The sequence below is a fragment of the Arvicanthis niloticus genome, chromosome 15 (genome assembly GCF_011762505.2).
Source record: "Arvicanthis niloticus isolate mArvNil1 chromosome 15, mArvNil1.pat.X, whole genome shotgun sequence".
NCBI classification, from domain to species: Eukaryota; Metazoa; Chordata; class Mammalia; order Rodentia; family Muridae; genus Arvicanthis; species Arvicanthis niloticus.
Window position 1 is genome coordinate 61,888,396 of NC_047672.1, and position 22,179 is coordinate 61,910,574.

The window sequence follows — 22,179 nt, forward strand, 5'->3', positions numbered from 1 at the left end:
TGTCAGACTTTCCAGTGGTTGAAACTGTATGATCTGTGCCTGTGTCTAAAGGAATGTCTGGGTGCAAATTACCCTGCTTATGGTTGATTTTTACTTAAGTGACCAACAGCAAACATGTAAGGCCTTGAGCCATTTAAAAATACCACAAAGCCAGCAGATCTCAAAAAACTTCTTGAATTAATTATCTTAGTTGAGGTTTCTATTGTTATGATAAAACTCCCAGACCTAGAGCAACCTGGAGAGAAAAGGTCTATTTGGCTTAAAAAATCCCAGGTCATAGCCCATTAGGGAGGCCAAGGCAAGTACTTAGGGCAGGAACCTGGAGGCCGGAATTGAAGCAGGTGAATGGAGGAGCCTGCTTACTGCCTTGCTCTCTAAGGCTTGCTCAGCCTGCTTTCTTATCTAGTTTAGCACCACCTGCCCAGTGCATGCCAGTAACCCTAACCCCGGGAACAGTGAGAGAGACAGGCAGATCCCAGAGGCTCTAGCTAGCCGTTTAGCTAAGAAAACAATCTTTAGGTTTAGTAAGAGAGCTTATCTCAAAAACCAAGATTAAACAATCCAGAAAAGGCATCCTAACATCCTAACATTGACCTCTGGTCTCCGTATATGCCCATTTGCACTCACCACACAAATACACACACACACACACACACACACACACACACACACACACACACACACACACGGGGGTGGGGGGGAGGCTGCTCTCTTTAAACCTTGTTACATTTGTACTGTGCAGTAGCCAACATGCTAATTTACTAGTTTGTAGCATTCATTTGCTAGTTAATTTACTATGAACATAGTTATTAAGAAAGTCACACACAGGGATAATTATTAGGCTCCTTTTCTTCAATTAAAAATACAGTTAGTTTTGCTTTATTTCTTTGATTGACATCACCACAGTCTGGACAGTTTTATAGATCTTTACCATCTATAGTTTAGATCCAGAAATCATTTTTTTTCCAGTGTAGAATTAAGTATATTCTGTCAAGATTCCAAGCTGGAGAATCCAACATGGCTTCTTGCTTATGTGTTTTACTGTGCTTTATTAATAGGCTATTTTTAACAACTATTACACAAATTTGTAACTTGTATTAGATAGCATGTGAGGCCAAATACAGCATAGTGGTATGGTCATGTAATTCCACTATTCCCAAATCTGTGTTTTCTCTCTCCTTCAGAGTTAAAGTCAAAGTCCTTGTGATGGCAGACCAGGACAGAATTTAATAACATATCCCTTCTCCTGCTCTTTCTTTCTCCTTGGTCAGTTGCTCCATCCACTCTGGCCTTCCACTCATCCTTGAATATGACTTTGATTCTGTTGCCTCAGAGCCCATGAGCTGTCTGGTCTAGATACCAGAGGACTCATTCTTTTATTTCCAGAAGGTCACTTACTGAAGCACACACTTTAAATTGAAAACATCTTTCCGCTGAATTCCTCTTTGTTTTAAAATTAAAATATAATTACACCATTTCCCCCTTACTTTTCCTCCCTCCAACCCTTTCAATCCACCTTGCTCTCTTTCAAATTCCTGGCCTCTACTTGTGTGTGTGTGTGTGTGTGTGTGTGTGTGTGCGCGCGCGCGCGCGCATGCCTGTGCGTATATAGTGTGTATTCCTAAGTGTATATACTGGTTAGTTTTATGTGTTAACTTGACACAAGCTGGAGTTATCACAGAGAAAGGAGTCTCCCTTGAGGAAATACCTCCATGAGATCCAGCTGTAAGGCATTTTCTCAATTAGTGATCAAGAGTGGGGGGGGGCGGGCATTGTGGGTGGTGCCATCCCTGGGATGGTAGTCTTGGATTCAATAAAAGAGCAAGCTGAGCAAGCCAGGGAAAGCAAGCCAGTAACATCCCTCCAGGGCCTCTGCATCAGCTCCTGCTTCCTGACCTGCTTGAATTCCAGTTCTTACTTCCTTTGGTGATGGACAGCAATGTGGAAGTGTAAGCTAAATAAGTTCTTTCCTCCCTGCGATGGTTTGGCCCAGGGAGTAGCACTATTAGAAGATGTGTTTCTCTTGGAATAGATGTGGCCTTGTTGGAGTAGGTGTATCACTGTGGGTGTGGCCTTTAAGTCCCTTGTTCTAGCTGCCTGGAAGCCAGTATTCTGCTAGCAGATGAAGATGTAGAACTCTCAGCTCCTCCTGTAACATGCCTGCTTGGATGTTGCCATGTTCCTGCCTTGATGATAACGGACAGAGCCTCTGAACCTGTAAGCCAGCCCCAATTAAATGTCCTTTTAAGAGTTGCCTTGGTCATGGTGTCTGTTCATAGCAGTAAAACCCTAAGACACTTACCAACTTGATTCTTGGTCATGATGTTTGTGCAGGAATAGAAACCCCAAGACAATATATAAGTACAACTTGTTCACTCTTCATAATGCTACTTTTATGTATATGATTTTAGGACTGAACACTTGATATTGGGTAACCAGTTGAGAACCTCTTCCCTGGAGAAGTGTATGTCTCCTAGTCTCAGCATTCTTTAGTTGCTTGTAGCTCTTTGTCTAGGGTTAAGACCCCTTCCATGTTTGCATGTTTGCATGTCTATTGGTATCATCCTTGTTTAGGCAGCCATGTTGATGATATTTCATGGGTGAAGTTTCTCTGTCGTTTCTAGGAGATGTAACTCCACAGCAAACTTCCTGCGCTTCTAGTTCATATAGTCCAACCCCTCTTCAGCTATGATCTCCAAGTCTTAGTTGTTGTAGATTTATCATTGGGGGTTGGGCATTCAACACTCACTTGTTCTTGGCATTTTGATCAGTTGTGCAATTTTCTATAATGGTCTTAATCTGTTGTAAAAGGATGTTTCTTTGATGACGGGGGAGGGGGAGACTTATACTTATCTGTGGGTATGACAGTAAATATTTAGAATGTAATTAGGAATATACTGGTTTAGTAAAGTGGTAGTTGAAGGCTCTTCTCCAAGATCCTTGACTGCAATAGCCTTGGGTAGTTGACTAGGTTTCCAGTACTAGGCCATGTTGGTCATTGTTGTAGTTCATAGGCATAATAGCTAGGTAGGACTATTGGTTGCTGCCCTCTGTGTACCATAAAAGGCTAGTCCTCAGAAATGACACGTTCAGGTCAGATCCAGCTTAAGTCCACAGGGTCCTATGTCCAAAGTACATGTGTCTTCAGAAATAGGGACTTACTTCAATCTTGAGAGGTAGCCAGGGCGACAGCAGTAGTCTATAATCCTTTGGGAATCTCTTGGATAATCCTGAGCAACATCTCGAAAAGAGGTTTCCAGTGTTTGGTTTTAGGGCTTTATTAGGCGGCTTAATACTCTTGGGGGAAACACTGTCAGCCCAGACATCTATCACCTTGCACAAAAAGTAACTCAAAATGGATCAAAGACTTAAGTTTGAAACATGAAACTACCAGAAGAAAGTATATGTTGGAAGTATGTGTGTATTCCATTATAAGAATGGAATGGGCGTAGGGAAGGACTTTCTAATGCAAATGAATGGCGCTAGCAGAGATTATATTGAATGAGGTAACCAAGATCCAGAAAGGCCATCAAATGGTCTCTTTTATCTATAGTTCCTACATCTACATCTCCTGAAGTGATTGCATATCCTGCAACTGCAGAAACCAGGAAAGTAAAAGAAGACCATGGCAGAGGGCAGTATAGAGAGGGGAATGAGGAGATGGCAAAGAGAAAGCTTCCATTGGTGGAGGGAAGCTAAATGACATAAGGCTGTCCTTATTTTCTTTTATGGCTTTGTCTCTATAGCACTTATCTCCATATCACTATATTTTCAAACATGTATTTATTTATCTTTACTCACAAATATTCAAGCTCCTAAAGGGAATAATACATGCCTTGTTCATGAATGAACTAAATATACTTGACACATAATAGGTATTCAATTGTTATTCTTAAATCAGTGAAATGAGCATTGGTTTTCTTTCCTGACTTTGCCTCTTTTATTTCACTTACTCATCATTTATTAGGCACATATTATATTGGGATTACAAAAGTGAGGAAGACAGACACAAACCTCTCTTCTGGAGGGGCTGTAGAGGGCTGTCCTAAGTGAAAGGAACTAGGGCCCAGGAGCAAGGCTGAACACCTACCATCCCTTTAGGGTCTCTGCTGTTCAAGGCCTGTGCTCGACCAGGTACCCAGTTACCCCTCACAGCCCACTGCTCCACAAGATGAGAGGCACAAACACTATTATCAATAATTTAAAAACACCAACAAGTGCAAGGATGTGATCCCATTGGTGGAGTGCCTGCCTGCCTCGCATGCATATGGCCATGGATGGATTCAATATTTATAAACCAAGTGTGGTAGTGCATTTCTATGCTCCCAAAACTGACTCGGGAGACAGAGACAGGAGAATCAGAAATTCAAGGCCATCTTTAGCTTGAGACCCAGTTACAAAAAGAAAGTACATGCATCATGTCTTCACATGCATGTAAATGGGAAAGAAGGCATCACTGGCTTTAGACAGGTACAATAGGATGTTACTTTTTAAGGGCTTCTTAAGTAGAATATTCACCTGTGGACATAAGAAAAGAGTACAGGCAACATTAACAAAGAAGCACGGAGGATGTTGGAGCTGCAGTCGGACAAATAACACTGCAACACTTGCTTTCTGTCTCCTGTACATGGTAAATGACAATTTTATTTTAACGCCTTAAGGTTTTAAGGAAGGGAGGGCTGTTTGGGGGATGTAGCAAGACACTAAACCACATGACGGCCTCTCTGTCCTTCCTTTAAGATCCCTGGGATGGCTTACTAAGCAAGGAAAGGTTTGCAAAAGAGCTGCGATCAGTTCATATACAGATTGATCTACATGCTATTTTCTCTTTTTTCTTTTCCCAGGCTCTTGGGTACCCTACCACAGTAACAGGAAATGGAAGCCAAAATCCAGAAGCCATTGTGTAGCATGCAAAAGAGTTCAGAGTACCATTTAGGTTCTTGGGTGTCACTGAAATTTTTCATGGCCAGATTTATCTATTTAGTAATGTAAGAAAGGCTTAGTTTTGAACAAGAAGGAACTGAAAAAAACAGGCGCAGAATCCAATAAAGTAGATCGTTCTAGAAAACCTTCTATATATACTTACTTAATTCCTATGCCTCTGTTAACCTTTAGTCAACTAGACATACTGGACACTTTAATTCAGCCAGTGTTTATAAGGTCCTGTGTACTGTATGTATAGACTTTGGAGGATTATAAAACTGGACAGGGTACTATGCTTGTTTACTGAGTTATAGTGTGGCAGATAAGAAACAAATAAAAATACAAAGACAAAAAGGGATGAGTGGTAACATCTTAGTATGTTTGATGTTAGATTGCAACATTGTTTACTCAACAAACACCTTGACTATCTTTACTCTTATTTTTTTTGTGATGCAAGGTTACTCATGAGCTTTGAAATGCCATAAACTAAGAAATGTTGTAACTGTGAAACATAATTATCACTATTTTTCGTTTATTATGTTTTTAGTTTGGGGCAGAAATTTAGCTTCATACAATAAAAGTATTTAGAACTGTTTGGTAAAATCAAAAGACCACAGAAACAAAAGATAATTAAATATTATCATGAACCTCAGGAAAAAGTTTATAGAAATGAAAATTTCATAGGATCTTAGAAAAGTAGGAGTCTTTCACCACTGGCAGTTTCTTTTTTGTAGATTCTGGGTTTACCAAGGAAACTTAGGCTTTATATCTGAGTCAAGAAATTTTTATAATAATAAGGTCACTATAATTCAATCTAACCATTTCTGAAAAATAAGCTTCAAAAGAGCCAAAATTAAAGATAAATCATATATATGGAATTACTGAGCATTGATTCCACTGATAGAAGTTGCTCTCTCTTCTGAAAAACTAAGGTAAAGTTTGCCTGGTGAACCAGATAGTGTAATGTCTTTGAATTAGTTGATTTTTAAACCTACATATGATAAATCAGAATGGGAATACTCCAGAACATCTTAAGGCCATACAATTGCTAGGAGCTAACATACAGGATCAGTATATGTTAAAATAGTTTTAAAAAAAAAATCTAACAGAAGTCTAAGACAAACATATTCTAGACTGATCACCGTCAAAAACGTAGTTGTTTTTCTGTGTTTTTAGTATATTCTGGAGACTCATTCATGTGAGATGTGCCCTTACCTAAAGTACCTTTAATCCCATGATAGCAAGTGATTGTCCACTATGATAGTTTATGTACATTTATGTCTCAGTATGTCTTTAAGTAAGCAAATACTCTACTAAGTATTTAAGAAAATACTAAGTAGTAAGAAAATACTCTACTAAGCTAGAGTATTTTACAATCATGAGTGAGCACATAAGACATTTGGTTTATAATTCACAGAACATCAAGGAATATATGACACTATACAGCACTGACACTGAGACTAAGGTCCATTTCCTTACTTCCAGACTGCTAGTAATTGTATATTCCTTTTAGAGATGATGACAACATCTTTCTTTAATTACCAATCTTACCATGCCCCAAGGCCACCTGGAGTGTTGAGTAATCCAGTAATTGACTCAGAAACCTGCTGATCAAACTATTTTATTATATAATAGTTTATTAGTTGTGGCAGGCTAATTTTACTTTTGAGAATATCAGCTGCTTGGTCAGGATGTTTTGAAGTCTTCGTGATATTGAATAGCATCCCTTGGTATGTTGATGAAGAATGTTTGAAGTGTCTTTTCAACAAAACTGATACATTTCAAGCGACAGTATTGTCTTAAGGCTTTATTGCTGTGAAGAGACACCAAATCATGACAGCTCTTATAAAGGAAAACGTTTAATTGGAACTGGCTTACAGTTCAGGGATTTAGTACACTATTATATGGTAGAAAGCATGCTGGCAAGCAGGCAGACATGGTTCTGGAGAAGGAGCTGAGATCCTTCTCTATCTGGATCAGCAGGAAGCAGAAAGAGCCACTAGGCCTAGCTTAAGCTTCTAAAACCTCAAAGCCCACCCCTCAGTGACACACTTCCTTCAGCAAGGCCGCACCTACTCCAACAAGGCCATACCTTCAATAATGCCTCTTCTTATGAGTCTATGGTGAACATTTTCATTCAACTCCCCCCCCCCCACACACACACACAAATATTGATACATTTAAATTAATTCTAAATGATTTTAGGAAAATGTCAAAAGTAGAAGTTCAGACTCTAGATGCTTCTACACTTAAATACTGTTACAAATAACTCTCTCATGTGTGCATGTGTGTACAAAAGTGCATGTGTTGAGTAAGAGGGAAGATACAAATGATCGAGTTAGGAGAGAAGATAGCAAGAACACAATGCACAGCAAAACTGCAATGATTTACCTAGAGATTAGTGTGTATGTGTCTGAAAGAAGAAAGTGAGAAATGGACTGAGATGAGAGAGCCAAGGAGAAGGAGGATCATATAGGGCTTTGGAATTTAACCTGAGAACAAGAAGCCATTGCTCAGGGAGCATGGTATGGTATTGTGTATATAACTTCCATTATTGTGAAGACAAAGAATTAGAAGTCTATAGGGGATGTAACAAAAGCAGTATTGTGATTTTTCCATTTTAAGACTGAATTTCACTGTGTAGGTTTAGATCTTTCTGCCTTAACCTCCTACATACTGGAATCATAGGCATGTCTCACCACTGCTAGCTATGATACTCTTAAAGCAGCCCCCAAAAAGCATGTTGGTTATAATGGTTTAGGCAAGGTCATTGCCATTATTTAAAAAGACAATAGATTCTAATTGGATGTACAGAATATAAAAGAAAGTGGAGTTAAAGATCCCAACAGCAGGCAGATGATGGTGTCATGTGTTTATAGGTACATGCTAAAAGAGAAGCATGGTTTGGGACAGAATCAAGCATTCTGTTTGGGGAGGTTCAATGTACATTCCATTATCCCACCCAAGCAGGATTTTCTACAGTATGACTTTGTGTGGGGAGAGGGGTGCAATACATACATGGTGACATTTGCAAGTGGCACATGTATGTACATGTGTGTAATCCAGAGGTCAGGGCGTACATGTATGTGCATGCATGTAAAATCCAGAGATCAGTGTTAGATGTTTTCCTAAATTGTTCTCCAGCTTATGTACAGAGACAGAGTGTTTCACAGAACCTGAAGCTTGCTGATTCAGCTAGACAAGTGGGCCATCAACCCCTAGAGGTTCTCTTGTCTTTGCTTCCTCAGTCCAGGAATGTTAGGTGCTTTCACTCTACACTTGGCTTTCTTACATGAGTGTTGGGGACCAAACCCAGGTCCTCATGCTTGCATAGCAAGCACTCCTGACTGAGACATCTTTCCATCTTCATATATCATAACTTCTACATTGTATTGCTTTAAACAACAATGAGGTTGATGGAGAAAGAAGAAAAGTTGACTCTAGAAGAAGAATTGTCCTTGCCATATTGTGAAATGACAATGTTGGAGGATATTTGGTCACTTTGGGAACCTAGAGATTGTGTTATTTACTTAAAAACCCTGTTTGTAGTTATGGTGTGGTTCAGTTCTTAACACACATCTTTAATCCCCCTGGCTGGAATACAGACACACCCTTAGGACACACCTCTAATTCTAAACAATGTAGGTAAAGTTAGTTTGTAGAAGGAAACATCCGAGTTTAAAGTGATGTCTAATTGAGTGGCAGACAAGGTGACAAATCAGAGAAAGATTTGACAGAATAGGATATACTCAACTATTACGAGAAGTGAGAGGAATGGGAAGCTACTTGAGGGTCAGTCCAGAGAGAGGAGGAGGCAATTTTACCAGGATAGTTATAGACAGATCAAAGAGAGAACAAGCCAGAACCAGAGAAATGAACCAGAGAATGAGAAGGAGCCAGAAGATTAGAATAGATTGCCAGAGTTAGTGTGTCAAGCAGACCATTTCAGGAAAAGCCAAGAGAAGTCTAATGGAATCAGTCAGCCTGGAGAGGAGTTTGAGCCAGAACAGCTGAGTTGAATCAGCCAGCCAGAGTTAGAAAGAATAAGAAAGGGTGAGCTTATTCAGCAGTAAACCTTAGAGGCTGAAAACATTCTAGGCCTAAATTAGATTGTATGGAGGCTAGAAGCTTCCAGGACTAGGCCTTGGTTACAGACAGAGGCAGTCAGCCTCCAAGGCATCAATTACAACTGGAGAAGAAAAGACACTTTTACGTGGCAATAAGGACAGCATGCCAGATTTTGTGAGAACTATTTGGTTGTACTATACGGTAGTCAAGTAACATAAAGAGAACAAAGTTTAGAGTGATAGTAAAATATCACTGTAGAATTAAGCTTCTTCCCACATAAACACTGCATCCTGATGTGGTGAGCAGGGTTACAGTCACAACAAGGCTGTAGCACACTATGCCAAACAATAGAGACTTCACAGCTAAATATTTGGCAGAATTACAGAGTTCTTCTCTTGGAAAGGTAAGCATCACAAATTATCCACGACCTCAGGAAAGTCACAGGATAAGGGAAAGGTTTAATAATTTATTTTGGAGTAGTGTGGTTAGCATCATCCTACATCTTTCTATATTAATATTATTTTCTATATTTTCAAGATGATTTATCACGTGATTGTCTGGGGTTTGAGTTCTAGGTACTTGGAGGGCAGACACTAGAAAGGCAAATAGACTGTCTGCTTTATAGTCTACCTTCTCGTACTGACATCCTTTCTAGGGGATCCTGAAGAATGGCAGGGAAAATGGGCTGGTCTGTCTGGTCAATGGCAAAAGTAAAGTCAAGATGAGAGAAACTGGATGTGGAAAGGAAACATCTGCAGAATGGAACTACCCTGACCCTCCAACAGGTATCCCACATTTGCCAAGTTCACATCTGCCATTTGAACAGCAAGCTCTAAGACAACCCCCAGGCTGTAAACATAGCCACCTTTCTATCCAGCTGGTAGCATTGCTTCTTCAGCATTTCAGAGACTCAGCATCATGCAAGATGACCTCTATGTTCTTTTCCAAGCCCAAACATCTAGAAACATTTGTAAGAAATATTCTATAGTAGAATACGTGCTAAACAGGGTTAAGAGTTAATTTGTGAAGATTTCCAAAATCTTAACCTGCACCACTCAAAACTGCCCCCAGCTCTTTCCTATCTTGGTTAAATGCTATATCTTCAGCGAGATCTCCCCTGACCATACTTTTTAAATCTGCCACCTTTACATGCCTATAGCTGCCAGCTATCTTCCTTTTCAATTTGTCCCCAGAGCACTTTCCACCTTTGAACACACTGAATCACTTATTTAAACTTCAGTCTCGCTGCCTAGATGCACTTACCAATATACTCAAGCAGAGGTTTTTGTTTGCATCTTGTTATATGCCATGCACTCTAGGCTAGCATATAAAATCTACAAGGTACTCAGTTGTTAGCATTGTTGGATAAATAAGTGAAGTCCTCATACAAACTTTAAAAAAAGTATTTATAACAAGTTTCTATCGTAAAATGAGCTGTAGCCAACAATGAATCATCCATATCCTAGAACAATGTTTACTTCTGGATGTATGTTTTAAATAGATACATCATCTAAATAATACAAAAGCTTCGGGGGGAAAACTAAATGAACAAACACTGGCTTACTGAACTGATTTAACCTTGTTCTCAAGAGAAAGTTCATTTGAGATTAGGCAAGTTCAAAGTCTGTGAATCATAAAGCAATTGAAAAAAGCTAAACAGGAAATGATGCTTTTTATGAGCCCTGCCAAGAGTAAAAAAGTAACTTTTAAAGATAACGTTATATTTATATCAGGATTTTCTTAGTGCTGATGTCTGAGGTAAAAGGTTTGCCTATAAACTAAGATAAGAAAGAAACAGACACATACTAGGTTTGCTACAACTGAATATTAATTGAATATCTAAGGAAAGTTGCTTTAGGTGTCTCTTGAGGGCAAATTTACTAAGGGTATAAGAAAACTATATTATTTATTTATCAAGATTTTTGTGACATGGGCCTTCTATGTGTCCAGGGTGACTTTTGAGCTGTTTCTTTTTTTGGTGGTGTTGTTTTTTATTTTGTTTTTTTTTTTTTGTTGTTGTTTTTTTTTTGTTTTTTGTTTTTTTTTTTTGAGTTTTGGGGCTTTTTATGGTGTTTGTGTGTGGGGGGAGAGAAGGAGAGAGAGACAGAGACAGAGAGACAGAGAGACAGAGAGACAGAGAGACAGATATTCTCTGTGTAGCCCTGTTGTTCTGGAACTCACTCTGTAGATGAGGATGGCCTTGGACTCAAAGATTTACATGCCTCTGGCTCCCGAGTGCTGGGATTAAGGGCGTCCACCACCACTGCCCAACTGGCTTTGAACTCTTGATCTTGAGTGTACCTCCTAGATATTAAAAGTGTACACAACCAAGCTCACATCTCATTTCAAATTGAAAATCTTAATTAAATTACTCACTAGTACATTAATAGTGGTAACAACACAAATAACCTACCCGAGAATTTAACTATTCAGGTACTAAACAACTGCTTCTTCATTCAATGAGTTATTTTTAAAAAGGGAAAAGTTTTCAAGAAAAATAATTTTTCCAGTGTTGAATAAGCATAAAGTGCAGAGTCTCATGCCAGTTGCCCAAGCTACTCTGGAAACTAACATGTGAGGATCAATGGGACCAAGGAGTTTGAGACACCAAAAGACCAGAGACCCTTGAATTCAGAGCATCATATTTACTTTCAGTGTCCTTCAGGGCCCCTTTCAGGCATTACTGAGTCTCTACATTTTACTCTTGTCTTGGTGCCCATTGGTCATCTTTATTAGGAAATGTACGATATCACATACTCTATACTGGCCGTTTTCTAAAACCTTCCCTATTTGTTCCTCAGAGACATAGATCCTTTTACTGTCTCTGGTTTAACAATGTTGAAGTCTATGCTTTGAGAGGGTAAGTTGTCCAGGAATAAGTAATGAAATTGGATTAGGCCTTCCTTAGCGGCTTCATTCTCATCCCTCCCCTCCCCCGCTGCGGGGGGGGGCGGGGGGGGGATGGGGGTGGATTGGGGGGAAGTAAAACCTTACTCCTTTATTCTCTCTTTGTTCTGTCAGTCACTTAAAAGAAGGTGCCTCCTGGGGGTGGGGCTGGGGCTGGTGATTCTAATGGAGTTTGAAAGATAATAGAAGAGGATGTAGGAGAAGATGTTTGGTGGTGAAAGAATCCCCAGAGCACCCTAAGGATGATGTAGGCAGGTGGCCTACTAGTTCAACTTTAGTAAGCTGTCAGTAGTACCACACCCTTAGCACATGGTATTTTTTTTTTTCTTACAGGGTTTCTCTTTATAGCTTTGGCTGTCCTGATACTCACTCTGTAGACCAGGCTGGCCTCGAACTCAGAAATCCACCTGCTTCTGCCTCCCAAGTGCTGGGATCAAAGGCGTGCGCCACCTGGTGCACATGACATTTTTAATAAGAAGATATGTATTCTTTACATAAGGCACAGATAATAAAAAAACTCATTCTCATATAAAATACTAATAAGTATCAAATTAGAAGTAAAGTTAATTTGGAATAGGTGAAGGGTGGAAATCATTTCTGCCTAGAGTGCATTAATAAATCACTTAGTTTTAAATTAAGTTCTTTAATTGTTATTACTGTTTTACCTGAGCTTCGATTATTGAATTATAGGTTAAATAATAGCAGAACGGCCTATTTGAAAATTACCAAATTCAAAAATTTAATTTTTTTAAGTAAAAAATATATTAATTTATTTGTTTGTGTAAGTTCATACAAAGGTCAGAGGCCAACATGGGAGAGTCTCTTCCATCATGTGTGTCCTGAGAAATCAACTTGCTTTGTCAGCCTTGATGGAAAGTACCTTCATCCACTGAGAAATCTTGCCAACGCAAGAACTGGGAATTTTCGGATGGAGGGTTTAAAAAGCAATCTGGTGGTCTAATCTAAGCTGAGTTTGTATAGTCATTCAATGTCCTTGCCATATGTCCTTCACACATAAAATTTAGTTATGCATCAGTGGGTGGATGCTGTAATACTGTGGCTTTTTTATTGTCATCACAAGTGAATCATTTGTTTTGTACTGATCCTGTTACAGTCTTTCTCAGCCTCAAGTCAAATCAGTTCATCAAGGTGCTCCTCTTTTAGAATATATTACATTTGGATTTATAGTAGGTAAACAGAAGCATTAGAAAGAGAGAAAATTCTTATAGGAATCATAGAAAGAGGCACACTTCACAAGAAGGCTGTAAGAAGAAGAACTGGAATAATTAGAGATTTTAGGAGAAAGCATGTTACCTTTACATCACTGTGATGAAATATCTCAGAGAAACAAAATCAAAGAAGGAAAGATTAGGCTGGGGGAAGTAGGGCTGGGGTCATGTGGCAAAGCACCCTTGTTCACACCTTGGCAGATAAAAAGTGAGAGGCGGTGGAAGGAGACCAGGGCAAGACATAATTTCTCAGGACAGACCCCAAAGACTTCTCTTGATTTAAGTCTGACCTTCTAAATTTCAGTTAAATCCCAATAGTCCACCACAGTAGGAACCCTTCAGTGGGTCCATCCGTTGATTAGGTCAGAGCCCCATGACCCAAACACTTCCCTAAAGCCCAACCTCTGAATCCTACTGCATTGAGTCTAAGAAGATACACTTTCACACTCTGCAGAAGGAATGAAAAGATTTCCTTTTTCCTCAATACTTGCAGCAAGTCCAGAGGCATAGATGTAAGTCAGATAACTGCAAATTAGAGGTTACAAACTAGCTGTGCTGTACAAAAGAATGAAACACTTGGAGGGGTTAAAACTGATCTGTGAATCTGAACTGGAAAGACTGCATTTACTTCTGGTCAGTTTGAAGAAAATCTCAGGAAGAACATAAAATATAAACACAGAAAGAAATAGCCATTAAAGTAATGTGTTAAAAGTTATGCTTAATAATCCCGGTTGAACTGTAAGAATTTCAAATGCCCTTAAAGAACATAGACATTGGTTTGATTATTTTTAAATACCATTTTTACACCGAAATACTCCATTTTATATACTGGAAATTGTCCTCTTTCTGGTTTGTTTTATTTTGTTTAATAAAAGAGAAGCTGACGTACCTCAGGGACTGTGAAATATACTGAAGTAAAGCTCCTGCATGGGGGTTCTCTTATCCTTTTCAAAGAAAGGATAAGTTGGGAAGTTTACTGACAGGCAGGGTCTGTACCCATTGTTTAATTGACTATTAGATGTTATGAATAGAATGCGTCTTTTAACTTTGCCATATGCAGAGGGTCAGTACAGATCTACAAACACAACTCTATACACAGACATGTGCGTGGCCATGTAGAGATAAGACTCTTGCAAGTGTGTCTCTGATGATTTGGGATGTGAGTTTGTCTAACTGACCTTTGTGAGGAGAAACCAGACGGCACATTTCGTCTACAAATCCAACCTGTTACGCAATTTCTCCAGCAATAATATTTGAGTCAAGCTGGGCCGGGAGATGGTTAACCTCCTGGTCAAACTCACTGACTGGGCGGGACTGTGCCTGGGCGTAGGTTGAGCACACTAAGTTTACTCTCCTGTCCTCAGGAAGCCGGGGCACAATCCAGCAGCGGTTTCCAGGAGCTGATTCCATCCTCCGAGGCTCCGTTCATCTCAGAGCCGGGCTGCTTCTTCCAAAGGCTACATCTTGGCGGACTTTACAGAGGAAACCTGGGGTTAGAGACACGTGAGGTAGGCATTTCCTAAGAAGGGTGGGATGCTCTGGATACCTGAGCCTGCTTCGGTGGCAGAGTCCTCGTGAGTCCGTGGGGGAACAAGTAGCTATATCCCCAAGTCGCACCAGGAGCTCCCGCAGCAGCTCTCAGGTTGGTGTTTTCCCCCGCACCAGCCCCGCGCTTGGATCCCGCTGGGCAGCTGCAAGCTGGGCAGCGGCCAGTTGAGGAGCGCGCGGGGCGGAAGGGACTCAGCAGGGCGGGATGGCCCCATCCATAGCCAAGCACCGGGTCCATGGGGGTGACACAGCTCCCCGGGATCCCCCCGGAGTGAGTTACCTCCAGGCCCGGCCGGGGAGCATCAGGGCGGGGCTCCTCGTCGCTGGGCTCTACAGGGCTGTGAGCTCTGCCTAGGCTCTGGTTTGGCTAATGAACTGTGGTTTCTCCCTAGGTCATGATGGAACTTGAAGAGGACCTTAATGGAAGCACAGACAAGAACTTCTCAAAGATGGGCAAAAAGAGGTAGTCAGATTGTTTCACTTTCGTACTTTTACTTTACAAGCTTCTGTTCAGCCTTTAGACCGGCCATCGCTCACATCCTTTTAGTTTTATGATCTCAGCTTTATGAACACTGTTGATCGCTCATGCGGCTGAGCCACATACTGCTTGGGCTCTCGTTGTGGCCCATTATCTTGTTTCTAATAAAGCAACCACAGATATCATGTTTGTGGCAGAAGGAAAAGAAGTCCAAATTACATTTTGTTTAGTTCTCAATGTCGATTTTTATGTAAAAAAGGTTGTATTGCCACAGAAAGAAGCCACATCTTACATTCAAATCTCTACAAAGGCTAGTTAAGTGAATAGAACTTCAGTGGTGGGAGAGGTAAGAATGTTGAAAGGAACCTACTTAAAAATTATCATTGGCAATCTTCAGCCCCCATAATGCCCTTATTATTATTAGCCTACCTCTATGTCTGCGACCTTACATTCCTGTGACTCTTTTAAGTCTTTGAGGCTGTATTAAGCAAGCTTCTTTTAACCCACAAGTTAAGAATGTCATCAGATAGTGTCTGAGGCCGAAAGCACAGGTAACTTGCCTACTTATGAACTCACCAAACGTGTCAAAGTGTGCTGACTTATGACATTAGAATTCATTTCAGTCCATCAGAAGGGAGAGGAGAAATATGTTCTCCAAGCAACAGATATGGTTTCTAAACACCATTGCTCACGATATGCTGTCATCTGTGCTCATTCCGAAGGAGATAGCAAGCATGGGACCCCTTTGCCAGTGTCACAACACTGTGTCAGAAAAGCCAGTCTCACCACAAAAGGGGGATTTCTAAATTAAGAGATAGTAAAGAAACATAACCAGCAAATGTGTTATGTGAGCTCTGACTAACTCAGAGTTCAGTAAAGAAAAAAAAAACCCAACCAAACAAAAAACAACAGAAAGCATACTTGGGAACTCTGTGGGATGGATTTTAAATAATCTCAACATTGAGGTTACATTAATTAGATTTGATAATGAGAGTGGAATACATGAATACTATAATATTTCCAGCTTAATAGTTTGGTAGAATCTTAACAGTTGATACCATGTACTGTTTGCATGGATACATATTGTCAAATGTCATAATTTATATATCTAGGTGAATTAATACTAATCTTTACATTTTCCTGTTATTTCATATTTCAGTAATAAAAACTTTCTATAACAAAGGTAGACACATCGTGGAGAGAAGGTAGCCTAATTTTGCCTTTGAAAAAATTGCTTAAAGAACTGTGTCCATCACAGACACTTAGACATTTGAGTAAGTGTGAGGCTATGTGGAAGGAAATAGTAGTGTCCAGTCCTACACAGATCTTCAGTTTGGTACTGGTGTGCTATCATTCCTTACAGATTTTAATTCAAACAGTTTTTTTTTTTCTATAAGAACTGCTCATCACCACTGGTTTTAGGCTGTTGTCAATACTCATGTTTTATAACATAAGGATCATAATGAAGCATTCAGTTTGGTTGACAGACAATGCTGGAATAATATTACCCCCTGGACTATATGCATCTGCATACATTTTTCATAAAAATGATCTGTTGAGTTTGTTTGTTTTATGGTACTGCAGTTCAAAACCAAGGCCCTGAGCTCTATATAAGTGCTCTAAAGTGACATCTGAGGATGTATCTTGCAGTTTGGAGGTTATTCCTATAGCTCAGGATAAGACTTGGGTTTTGTCCCAGCTGTGGGATTCTACTCTTCTGCAGTTTTCTCCTCCCTGAAAGACATGAAGTTTGCCTTCCTCGGAATTGTTTACAAATTGTGTGAGGAATGCTTACTTAGTGCCTGTGATATTATTGTAACACCTCCAAGTAGCGCCAGTTTTAGAGAATGGAAAAGAGCTTAGAACTAAAATTCTGCCATTTATAGTTATTTCTCTCTTCTCATCCTGGTTTCTGGGATACTGACGGGTTCTTTCCTGGGTTAGGGTGGAGCCAAACATGACGATATTTCTTTATAGTCTGTCCAGTGTCCATCAAGCCAAATGCAAGAAACCACTGTCATTTTCCTTTAGAAAGCTTTTTATTAGCATGGAGAAGGTGGTTCTATCTGTAAAAGGCATAAGCATTTGAGTGCTAGCCACAAAAAAAAAAAAAAAAAAAAAAACATTTAAAAAGCCACACATGCCATCTGTGCCTAAGGCACCAAGGGTTGATGACCCACAAGTCTAGCCTTTTGAGCAAGATCCAAATTCAGTGAGCATCCGAAAAGAATAAAGAGAAGAGTGATTGTGACAGCTACTGAATGTTGATTTATTTTAATGTTATTTAGTCAAAAGAAGGAAGAAGACAAATATACTTTTTGAACTTAAAAAAATACTTGTAAACATACAGCTTTTCTTTTCTAACAGTGTTTGTACACCAAGAAATAAGACTTGTTATGGTTAGTTTGCTTTTACATCCTAGGTAGCTGTTACATGGAGTGAAAATGGGTTAGTGTGACATTTGAATCTGGGTTCAAAATGAGAACTGACCCTTTGTGTCTGAGGACAGCTTCCTGACTGCTTACAGAGCATCTTTTCTCCATTGTATTTCTTTCCCTAATGGTTCACTTAGTGCTGCAGATATCCTTTCTCAATTAGATTTCCTCACACTGTGATTTAATTACTCTGTTTTTTTTTGGGCTAGTTGTATTCAGCCTCTGATCACCATGGAGCTTTATTAGGAAAGGGAATGATTAAGAATAATATTCAGTCTACAGATAGGACATGTATTGCTACAATGACTTAGATGACAGTCAAACTGACCAATCCTAAAAGCATAAATTATTTCATAATTAGAATAAAATCCAAAACATCCCTTTTGGAGTGTATTTTTCTCATTGTAAGAAAGTGTGTGTATGTGTGTGTGTGTAAGGAAAATTAAAAAATATCTAAGATACAAGGAATATATAAAAATCCCAGTTCTCACTGATAACCACTTAAGTAGATTTCTAAGATATACTTACATTTAAGCCATATAAATGTCATACCATTATGCTTTCATTGACTAATGCAGACATGAATTTTGTCTTGTCATTTAACAAAATCCCTGTAAGTTGATTTAGCAATTCTAAGATTTTGCATAAGGTTTTTAAAGTTTCATGTAATTATTCTGCTCTATTTTCAGTAAAAAGGAGAAGAAAGAGAAGAAACCAGCAGTCAGTGTGCTTACAATGGTGAGTTTTTAATGTTTTAAATGGTGACCTTCTGATGTCATTCCTTCTGTTCCCTAGAAAAGAGATAATTCATCTAGAACAATATTTTCTTGGAGACTATAGTTTTAGGGAGATAAAGGTAACTGATTAGAATTCTCCTATTTTCAAAAAAAAAAAAAAAAAAAAAAAAAAAAAAAAAGGACTGCTTATGTGAATTGTGATTTAGCAGACACCCCTTCCTGTCTAGATTTCTGTATTCTTCTTATGAGGTATGTTTATGATCTATGGCCTCCATAGGCATCTTTCCTTGTCATGTTCTTTGCCATCTAGCTTTGAGAGATGGGTATATTGCATGACAATTTTAATGCCCCTTAACATCCTGGTAGGGTCCAAGTCCCAAGTACTTAGTCTAATAAAAGGTAGCAATAGATTATTTATTACTGTGATTTAGCATGTGCCACCATTCTTCTGTGCTGAATAACTGAAAATGTAGAGCTTGAAAGGATTACATAACCATTTAGTTTTCTGGTTGCAGTGCTGGTTGTTTGGAAGCTTTTCTTTAAACTCACTTGGAATATATAGGAATTTTATAGGTGTGGCTATTTTTTTTTTTTAATGATCTCTATTTCCTCGAACACTTCCTCTTTTTCTAAGGGTCCGTGCAAATTTACACAAAGTGTCCCAGGCACTGAAACCTGGGATAATGCTCAAACAATTGAGTCCTGCTTTTTATAATCCACTCTTTCCACAGCAGTCGTGTTATGGAATGTGGAGGACAGGAGGGGTGCCATGTAAACTGCATCTCTGTGCGTTCGTTATAGAAATAGAGCTAGGTAGGAAAATCAGTTTGGTGACTTGCAGTGAGGACTCTGGTTATCTTGTATCATCTGCATCTTCTCATGATGTTTATTCTTGCTATGGTTCCTTCATGACTTGACTCCACTCCTCTTCTTGACCTTGTCATTATTGTTGGTGGTGGTTTTATTTTGAGAAAGAAGCTCATATATCTTGGCCTCTAACTCCCTGTGTACTGGATGGGGACCTTGAATTCCTGATCCTCCTGTGTCTACCTCCAGAGACCTGGCAGTGCCAGCCTGCTGCACAGGTCATCACAGGCAGAATTCCTTTTATTTTGGATTTTATTCTTCTTTTTAAAGAGATCATTCTTAAGAGTCTTGCATGAGAAGAAAACTTACTATGTTAGAGTTGGATTTATTCTTGAAATTTGATTTATGCAGTTACTTTATTGTTTAGGTTATTGTTGTTATCTTATTTAGTTTGTTTTGATGCCAGGGGTCTACTCAGGGCTTTTGTGCATGGTCAGAATACCAGAAAATTGTATCTTTATCTCTGTGCTTTACTTATTATTTCTAGGTAATAATTTCTTAAAGACTTGAGGCTTATTTTATGTTTTAGGAAATTTACCCTAAGTACTATGCAAAGTTACTACTATCAATACTCAATTCAAGCCATACTGGGGAGGGGAAGGGAAGGAGGGAGAGGGAAAGAGAGAGAGAGAGAGAGAGAGAGAGAGAGAGAGAGAGAGAGAGAGAGAGGACAGAGACAGAGACATACACACAAATATAAAGTTTGAATGTGAAGTAGTAATAACCTCACATGTATAACAATATGTGCCAGAATTGTTATAATTACTTCCCACACAAAGTCATTTAATCCTTAAGCTTTTTTTTTTCCTTAAGCTTTTTTTTTGAGGTAGATATTATTATTACAGGTTTACAGAAGAAACGGGGCAAGCATTTTCTTGCCCCCAAATACCTACTAAGGTGAGAATTAATGAAATGTATTTAAGTCTTTTGACTAAGTGCTGTAATTGTTGAGTGTTGTTCTAGTTACACTGATGAAAAGCTGCGTGTGGAGAAAAGGGTTCATTTCATATTACAGGTTATAGTCTACCAATGCAGGAAGACATGATAGGAGCTTGATGCAGAAGCCATGGTGGAAAGGCTCTTGTGAGCTTCCTTCTAGGCTCACATATTTTCTTATATAGCCCAACCCCACCTTTCCAGGGATGCTATTTTCCACAGTGGGATGAGTCTTCCTATATCAATGACCAATCAAGAAATTGCCCTACAGATAGGCTCATAGGCCAACATGATGGAGGCAGCTCTTCAATTATGGTTCCTTCCTCAGATATGTCAAGTTGACAACCATAATTAGCCAATATCTAATAATCTTTCTCTTGTCCCAAAGAGTTGATGTAGAAAACTGAATGGTAACCTCTATATAAAACCTATAAACACAGAGATATAGTTAGAATGTTTTAGGGTAAATTCTAATACTATTGCAATGTTTTTGAATACTTTCTAGGTAAGAGTAAAACATAAGGGATTTCAAAGAATTCTCAGGCTAATGACTTAGTAGGTGAACTCAGAACTCAGGACTGGATTAGGTAATGTATTCAATTAGCAAGAATAATTCTCAGATAAGCCTCATTGGCTATGACAACAGCTCTCTGAAAAGCTGCAGCTAAGTTTTATTTTAGCAAGAAGATACAAAACGAAGTCAGTAATGGCAAAAGTCGCACGGAGTGAGGTTCAGAAAAGATTGGACACACACTCCCACAGTTATCTGTTCAAAACATCCATTTCCCCTGCCCCGGACCCCAGCAAGGAGTTGCAAGTTGTAACAACAGATTCACAATGATACGGAGACCTTTAGTCACAGGGCCAAGGTTCTCACTGGGATCTGATCACTAAGGAACTTCCTACCCAGCTGGTACCAACATTGTAGATTCATTCATTTAGCATAACCCACACTGCAAAGTGGCCACATTACTAGGTACAATGATGGATCTTTCCCCATCCACATTCTAGATACCAACCATCTAAGCGGTTCTCTCTAAACATTTCCGCACTCTTTCTGCTCCCCAAAGTTGACTTATATTTACTAGGGGCCTTAGCTGTCTTGAGGAAATGGTTAGAAAGCAAACAACTCATGCATATTTTTATACTAGTTTTCTTTTTGTGTCAGACTTCATTTTAGTTTAGAAACACAAATGTAGAATAAACTCAAGATGGAGTGGGGAGAGCTGGACCGGTGGAAGTAAAAGCAGAAAACGCGCAAATTGTCTGTGATTCCTTTAAAATGAACTCCTCAACGTTCACAGGCCCTGGTAGCATTTTGTGGCAGATTTAACCCTGCACTATCTACATTATACACCATATTAGCTGTCATCATTCTAAACACATGACAGCACTCAGTGTCAGGAACCAGTCCTTTGTCAGGATCTTATATGCATTATCTGATGTTTGAACTCCTCTTAACCTCACGCATAGCTGGGCAGAATGCACACTAAGAAGTTAAGTAATGTACTACAATTCACAGTGACGTAACTATTATAACAGAAGGCCCAACTTTTGCCCAGCCACATGGCTATTACTTTTAAAACTGTAATCTTTGGAATAGCTTACGATTGGTTAAAATGTAACCTCTCTGAAGCTGAAGAGTTCTTTGTTAACAGTGTTATCTTACGACCATCTGGTTATTGAAGACGTTGCCGCCTGGCTGTGTCTTCTTCCACTCCTGATCTTCTTACTCACCCTGTGACTTTTATTGTTATATGAATAACCACTCCTTGACCTTTATAACAGTGATAATCTTACTAACCTACTCAAACTTGGATCTGTTCCTTCCTGTTTTTTATGGTAGAGTCACCCAGTGTGGATGAGGCATTTGTTTTTTTAGACAAAGTCTTACTATATAGTCCACGATGCCTTGAAACTAACATTTCTTTCTAGCTTAGTAGAAGTCATGTGATTACAGGTGTGTGCCACCATCCATGCCTGGCCCAGTTCTTATACCACATCATTTACTTGAACTTTGAACTTTGGTTCCCACCTCTTCCGGTTCTCTA

The 22,179-nt window shown here is 39.3% G+C and overlaps 1 protein-coding gene across 2 annotated transcripts in view; it reads left to right on the forward strand.

Annotated features, from left to right (window-relative positions):
* The window catches only part of Abcb1 (ATP binding cassette subfamily B member 1), a 159,857-nt gene that overhangs the window by 53,681 nt on the left and 83,997 nt on the right, over nt 1-22,179 (forward strand). The window contains exons 3-6 of one of the 2 annotated variants that reach the window (XM_076913103.1): nt 9,647-9,776; nt 14,492-14,635; nt 15,068-15,138; nt 18,278-18,326. In XM_076913103.1, the coding sequence (XP_076769218.1) occupies nt 15,071-15,138; nt 18,278-18,326 (117 nt within the window). In that variant the 5' untranslated portion in view covers nt 9,647-9,776; nt 14,492-14,635; nt 15,068-15,070. The remainder of the gene's footprint in view (nt 1-9,646; nt 9,777-14,491; nt 14,636-15,067; nt 15,139-18,277; nt 18,327-22,179) is intronic. The other variant, XM_034519162.2, reaches the window with a different exon arrangement.